Source organism: Oncorhynchus keta, chromosome 33, assembly GCF_023373465.1.
Source record: "Oncorhynchus keta strain PuntledgeMale-10-30-2019 chromosome 33, Oket_V2, whole genome shotgun sequence".
NCBI classification, from domain to species: domain Eukaryota; kingdom Metazoa; phylum Chordata; class Actinopteri; order Salmoniformes; family Salmonidae; genus Oncorhynchus; species Oncorhynchus keta.
The window spans coordinates 4161813-4169279 of NC_068453.1; the positions used below are offsets into that span (position 1 = coordinate 4161813).

At 42.2% G+C, this 7467-nt stretch overlaps 1 protein-coding gene across 1 annotated transcript in view; it reads right to left on the bottom strand.

Annotated features, from left to right (window-relative positions):
- Nucleotides 1-5626, bottom strand: part of LOC118366065 (cilia- and flagella-associated protein 54) — a 64120-nt gene extending 58494 nt beyond the window's left edge. The window contains exons 1-7 of the mRNA XM_052491605.1: nt 5403-5626; nt 4925-5030; nt 4536-4679; nt 4203-4371; nt 3878-3936; nt 3536-3793; nt 1145-1246 (exon numbers count right to left, since the gene is read on the bottom strand). Of these exons, the coding sequence (XP_052347565.1) occupies nt 1145-1246; nt 3536-3793; nt 3878-3936; nt 4203-4371; nt 4536-4679; nt 4925-5030; nt 5403-5551 (987 nt within the window). The 5' untranslated portion in view covers nt 5552-5626. The remainder of the gene's footprint in view (nt 1-1144; nt 1247-3535; nt 3794-3877; nt 3937-4202; nt 4372-4535; nt 4680-4924; nt 5031-5402) is intronic.
- Between the last annotated feature and the right edge of the window lie 1841 nt (nt 5627-7467).

Below are 7467 nucleotides of genomic sequence, written 5' to 3' on the forward strand. Positions count from 1 at the left end.
ATCTGTAAATAGCCCATCCAACTACCTCATCCCCATACTGTATTTATTTATTTATCTTGCTCCTTTGCACCCCAGTATCTCTACTTGCACATTCATCCTCTGCACATCAATCACTCGAGTGTTTAATTGGTATATTGTAATTACTTCGCCACCATGGCCTATTTATTGCCTTACCTCCCTTATCTTACCTCATTTGCACACACTGTATATAGACTTTTTTATACTTTATTATTGACTGTATGTTTTGTTTACTCCATGTGTAACTCTGTGTTGTTGTATGTGTTGAACTGCTTTGCTTTATTCTTGGTCAGGTCGCAGTTGTAAATGAGAAGTTGTTCTCAACTAGACTACCTGGTTAAAAAAAGGTGAAATAAAAAATAAATAAATAAAATAGTTAAAGTGGTTCCAGTCTGCCGTGAAGCGTCCCATCTATGTAAGAGTCTAGACAAAGAATGCTATCTGGCCCTAAACAGAGAGTACACAGTGGCAGAATACCTGACCACCGTGACTGACCCAAAATGAATTAATGCACAGACTCAGTGATCATATCCTTGCTATTGAGAAAGGCTGCCGAAGGCAGACCTGGCTCTCAAGAGAAGACATGCTATGTGCACACTGCCCCCAAAATTATGTGGAAACTGAGCTGCACTTCCTGACCTCCTGCCAAATGTATGACCATATTAGAGACACATATTTCCCTCAGATTACACAGATCCACAAAGAATTTGAAAACAAATCCAATTTTGATCATCTCCCATATCTATTGGGTGAAATACCAGTGCGCAATCACAGCAGCAAGATTTGTGACCTGTTGCCACAAGAAACCAGTGAAGAACAAACTATATTTATGTTTATTTATTTTCGCTGTTGTACTTGAACTATTTGCACATCAGCACAACCCTGTATATAGACACTAGTTTGTAAGTGTAATGTTTACTGTTCATTTTTTATTGTTTATTTCACTTTTGTTTATTAACTATTTCACTTGCTTTGGCAATGTAACATACGTTTCCCATGCCAATAAAGCCCACTGAAATTGAACTAAGAGAGAGAAATACATGAGTAAGAATTGGAGTACTAGGCTGTTTTCACAATACCCGGATAAAGCAGGATTTTGAAGGATTGATACAATAGCAGTGCTTACGCTCTGAATCTCCTTGAGGTTACTCTTCTGCTTGTGTCTGAAGAGGCCTTTAGGTTTCCTCCTGGGTTCATACACCGACCGTTTAAACACCATGGTAGCTAGCTGTAGGTGAGTAGAATAAAATACCATTCATGTGGTTATAGTCCAGTGCATTTGGAAAGTATTCAGACCCCTTGACTTATTCTAAAACAGACTGCGCAGGCTCATATTTCCTCTGTGAGGCAGTCTGCGTGGCAGTTTAGAGGGAACATTGCCAAAGTCCGAAACGAACAAAACGTCACAAAATGTCGTCATAATATATGAACAAACTCTTCTTAGACCGTATTCGGCAAGGAAGCATGCGGACACCTTAACACCCAACAGTCTCTGCTTCAGTTCACACGGGTGCAGAGACAACAGATAGGTTCTTATTGCTATGTCAGTACATGCCGATACTTACCAGTTTCAGAGTATACAGTGCATTCTGAAAGTATTCAGACCCCTTGACATTTTCCCTATTTTGTTAAGTTACAACCCTATTGTAAAATGGATTAAAATATTTTTCTCCCTCATCAATCTACACACAATACTCCATAATGACAAATCGAAAAAAGGTTTATAGAAATGATTGCAAATGTATTACAAATAAAAAACAGAAAGACCTTTGCAAATGTATTATGCCCTGAGATGTTTCTACAACTTGATTGACTCCAAATCAACTAACATCCGTGGCCCATCCTTAGGTTCATAACAACATCCGACAAAAACAGAAAGACCTTATTTATATAATTATTCACACCTCAACTTTGCTATGAGACTCAAGACCAAATTGAGCACCTCATGTACCTCCAGGTGCATCCTGTTTCCATTGACCTTTATCCTGTTCAACTGAGATGTTTCTCACGGACAACTTGATTGGACTCCATCCTTCTTGTGGTAAATCCTTTCCAATTGATTGGACATGATTTGATGAAAGGCACACACATGTCTATCTATATAAGGTCTGACAGTTGACAGTGCATGTCAGAGCAAAACCAAGCCATGAGGTTAAAGGATTTGTCCATAGAGCTCCAAGACAGAATTGTGTCGAGGCACAGCTCTGGGGAAGGGCACCAAAACACTTCTGCAGCATTGAAGGTCCCCAAGAACACAGTGGCCTCCATCATTCTTAAATGGAAGAAGTTTAGAACCACCAAGACTCTTCCTAGAGCTGGCCGCCCAGCCAAACTGAGCAATCGGGGAGAAGGGTTGGGGAGGTGAGCAAGAACCAGATGGTCACTCTGACAGAGCTCCAGAGTTCAGCACTTCACCAATCAAGCCTTTATGGTAGAGTGGCCAGACGGAAGCCACTCCTCAGAAAAAGGCGCATGACAGCCCGCTTGAGTTTGCCAAAAAAGGAACCTAGGACTCTCAGACCATGAAAAAGAAGATTATCTGGTCTGATGAAACCAAGATTGAACTCTTTGGCCTGAATGCCAAGTGTCACGTTTGGAGGACACCTGGCAGGCCCAATCCCTACGCTGAAGCATGGTGGTGGCAGCTTCATGCTTCAGGGATGTTTTTCAAGTGGAAGGGACTGGGAGACTAGTCAGGATTGAGAAAAAGATGAACGAGAGAGATCCTACAGAGAGATCATTGATGAAAACCTGCTCCAGAGCGCTCAGGACCTCAGACTGGGGCTTAGGTTCACTTTCCAACAGGGCAACGACCCTAAGCACACAGCAATGACAGCACCGGAGTGGCTTTGGGACAAGTCTCTGAATGTCCTTGAGTGGCCCAACCCGATCTAACATCTCTGGAGACCTGAAAATAACTGTGCAGCGACACTCCCCATCCAGACTGACAGAGCTTGAGAGGATCTGCAGAGAATGGGAGAAACTCCCCAAAAACAGGTGTGCCAAGCTTGTAGCATCATACCCAAGAAGACTCGAGGCTGTAATCACTGCCAAATGTCCTTCAATAAAGTACTGAGTAAAGGGTCTGAATCCTTATGTAAATGTGATATTTAAGTTTTTTATTTGTAACACATTTGCAAAAATGTCTAAAAACGTGCTTTTGTTTTATCATTATGGGGGGTATTGTATAAGGCTGAAACTTAAAAAAATGTGAAAAGTCATGGGGTCTGAATACTTTCCGAATGCACTGTATATTATAGTAATTAATGCCTGGGTACCAGTCATTTTATTTAATCCTGTTTATCTGGTCTTCATGGCATAGTTTATGTGTGCTGTTGCTATTAAGGCCATGAGGTAAAATCTCCCCATTAGTTACAATAGGTCAAGATGAACTCCCCCAAATTTATTTTTACATTTGTCACATCCCTACTAAAGACAGTGCATCATGCCTTTTGGACCTGTATGTAGGTAGACACTACACAAAACTTGCAATGTTTTGAATCAACCTGTCCCACACCTTAATGGTGGCCACTTTGTATGCTCTCTGAGTCTCAGTGGTGGCAGGTAGACCACTCATCTCTTCCAGCTTGCCCAGCTCACTGACTTTACCCAGGGCTCGTCGTGCAAACACCTCTGCCTGAACATTGGCTTGGCTGTCATAGTAACACTGGCACACAGCACAGTACAGAGTTGCCCTCCAGGCCAGGAACCTGGCAGTCATCAGGGGGATGGAGGTCTCCAGACAGATACAGGCCCACAGAAGGAACTCCATAGCCTGGAGGGGAGGAAGGGACAACATACGCATTTACCAAACTTTCACATGCACCATGGAAATAAATGTAATTGTTAGATTGTGTACCTGTGCAGCGCGGCTCATGGACATCAGGTATCTACAGATGTTGTAGATATAGAGTGAACCTGAAGAGAGAGAAAGATAGAGAGTGATAGAAAGACACAGAGACAGACAGAGAACACTGAACCACAACTGACAACTTCAGACATTGATTCAACCAACATACTGCTTATACCACTGTAATGCATGGCGCTTGTAACGCCAGGGTAGTGGGTTCGATTCCCGGGACCACCCACGTAGAATGTATGCACACATGACTGTAAGTGCTTTGGATAAAAGCGTCTGCTAAATGGCATTTATTATTATTATTATTATTACTGTATTACTGTACCATTGTAAAGAAGCCAGCAGAGATGTTCGTGGGGAAGCACGGCCTGCATCATGATCCTGACAAACCCCAGGATGCTGAGGAGTCTCTGGACCCCCTTCTGGGTGGGCTGGCTCCCTCTTTCCCTCTCCAGCTGGAAGGCACATAGGCAGCAGCCCTGCAGAGCCCGGAACTAACAGACACACAGGCCACAGGGACACAGGTAAGACACACAAAGAGGTGGAGGATAGAGACCGTCACAAAAATGACAACATAAACGGCAACACAGATCCACAGACACAACATACACACACACGAGAACACAGATAAGCACACACACACAAATACTGTCCTCACCGTCAGCTTGGCTTGGTCTGTGTCGAACCCCTTGGGGAAGAAGGAGGTCTTGAAGTGGTCAACATCCCTAATGTCCTCTATGGTCACAGTGCTGAACTGCTGCAGGTAGCGACAGTAGCCCTGCCATAGACCCAGCCTGTATAACTGGAGAGAAAAAAACTGCGCTTGAACTAACAAAGAAGATAGTAATACAATAGATTGGGTGTGGCGGGGAATCCTTGAGGTCAAATCAAATATATGTAGCTCTGTGTGTGTGTGTGAGTGTGAGTGTGAGTGAGTGAGTGAGTGAGTGAGTGAGTGAGTGAGTGAGTGAGTGAGTGAGTGAGTGAGTGAGTGAGTGAGTGAGTAGTGAGAGAGAGAGAGAGAGAGAGAAGGGAATACAAACAAACCTTGATGCCAAAAAGAAAATCTGCCATTTGCAGCATGTGTTCTTCATAGTAGTTGGTTGGTAGTAGAGGTTTGTACTTGTTCCATATTTCAAACAGAGTTTTGGCACTACATACATTGGAGAGAAAAAATCCAATCAAATGTATTTCTAAATCCCGTTTTACATCCGCAGATGTCACAAAATGCTATACAGAAACCCAGCCTAAAACCCCAAACAGCAAGCAATGTAGAAGCACGGTGGCTAGGAAAAACTCCCTAGAAAGGAAAAAATCAAGGAAGAAACCTAGAGAGGAACCAGGTTATGAGGGGTGGCCAGCCCTCTTCTGGCTGGAGAAATTCACACATCAGGCTGCTAGCTTGCACGTAAACTGAAGTTACTGCTAGCTAGCTAGCTAACGTTAGGCCTAGTTTTCAAACAAGAATAAGATAGCCGTTAGCTAACGTGACACTTGATTGGGATACAGACAGGAAATGTCTCACCCTCTTGCGTAGGAGTTGTGGTCGTAGGTTGGCAAAGTACTAATTCGTTTCATAAATGACATAAACGTTCTTATGTCTCCATCAAACGCTGATATTACTGGGTTTCTTTTACACATGTCCCCGTAAAATGAAGCTGGCAGTGGTTCCATTTCGGTCGACAAAAGCGGCTTCACTGACTCAAACCCAACAACAAACTTCACCGTACCAAAGTGAGAGCGGTTGTCATGGTAGCGACCCTCGTTGTCGGTGGTTTGGCGCCATCTGCTGGACAACACACACCGACCCTCCCGTCCCACGGCCTTATCAAAGATGGGACACTTCACGACACTTTGAATCGAAGTGATTTTTATAGCAGGTTACTGCATTTTCGCTGACCCTAACCCGTTTCCTACCCTTAACCTGCTACATTAATTACCCCAACCTACGAAAAAATCACATCGGTATCGAAGTGGTGTGAAAAGAGTGTTTCTCAATCAATGGTGGCTGGTGAAGGGGAGAGACTATGGACACAGTTTGCGCTTAAAACGACTACCAAACACGTAAAACTCACTCTTACCTTAATCCTAACCCTGACCCTAGCACTTAACCTAATTGTAATACATTCTTAAATGAACTATCGGTTTGGGCATCAGGCATGTCCTTGTAGCCTTTTCTGGTCCGAAGCAGAAAAACGTGAAGTTGATCGATCCCGGTTGAGGGAGTTGTTTTTTTAATAACTGGTCGCAGGATTTGAGAGAAGGGTGCAATCGCGTGATTGTTGGTAGTCTTAACAAAGAAACTTCGAAACAAAATTATTCACCTCACACACATGATTAAGGGACTGAAAAAAAGAAGACATGTACCATGTCCAGCAGCAGTGTGTGGGTAAAATCACTGGGGATAATTGCTTTGTTTGCTCTACCCTTACAAAAAAAGATTGCCGTTTTGAAACTGCAGTAAAAGTGCAGTAACTGCACTCGACTGTGGTATTTTGGACGCAGATTTGCGGAACTGTAGTTATACTACACTCTAACTGCGATATTTTTTTCGTGAGGGTATTCCCTGTTTATACATATGCCTTGCTCCCATGATATACAGTGCATTTGGAAAGTATTTAGACCCCTTGACTTTTGCCACATTTTGTTATGTTACAGATTTCTTTTTTAAAAATCTCCCTCGTTATGCTACACACAATACCCCATTATGACAAAGCGAAAACAGGTTTTTAGATTTTTAAAAAAATATTACAAAATAAAAAACAGAAATATCACATTTACATAAAAGTATTCAGACCCTTCACTATGAGAATCGAAATTGAGCTCAGGTGCATCCTGTTTCCATGGACGCCTTAACCCCCAACACAGTCTCTGCTTCAGTTCACACGGGTGCAGAGACAACAGATCAAAAGGACTCTGCACCACCTCAACACAGCTAACCACTGGGCCCAACCATGTGTTAGTTAGTGTACTTGTAACGGTTAGAGTTCAGTTGATGTATTTTTAATCTGGACATGTCATAGGTTCTTATTGCTATGTCAGTACATGCCGATACATACCAGTTTCAGAGTATACAGTGCATTTGGAAAGTATTCAGATCCCTTGACTTTTTTCAATATTTTATTAAGTTATAGCCCTATTCTAAAATGGATGAAAATATTATTTCCTCATCAATCCACACACAACACCGTAATGACAAAGCAAAAACAGTTTTTTAGACATTTTTGCTGATTTATTACAAATAAAAAGCAGAAATACCTTATTACCATTAGGCCTTCTACATCTAGCTACAGTACCAGTCAAACGTTTAGACACACTTACTCATTCAAGGGTTTCTTTATTTTTACTATTTTCTAGATTGTAGAAAAATAGTGAAGACATCAAAACTATTACATCTACTTTGAAACAAAAGTATTCGCCTCACACGCATGGTTATGGGCTTAAAAAAAGACACCTGTGCCATGTCCAGTAGCAGTGCGTGGTTAAAATATATATATAACAATTCACTGGGGATAATTGCATTGAAACTGCACTCGACTGTGGTATTTTGGACACAGTAATTGCTGAACTGCAATTATACTACACTCTGA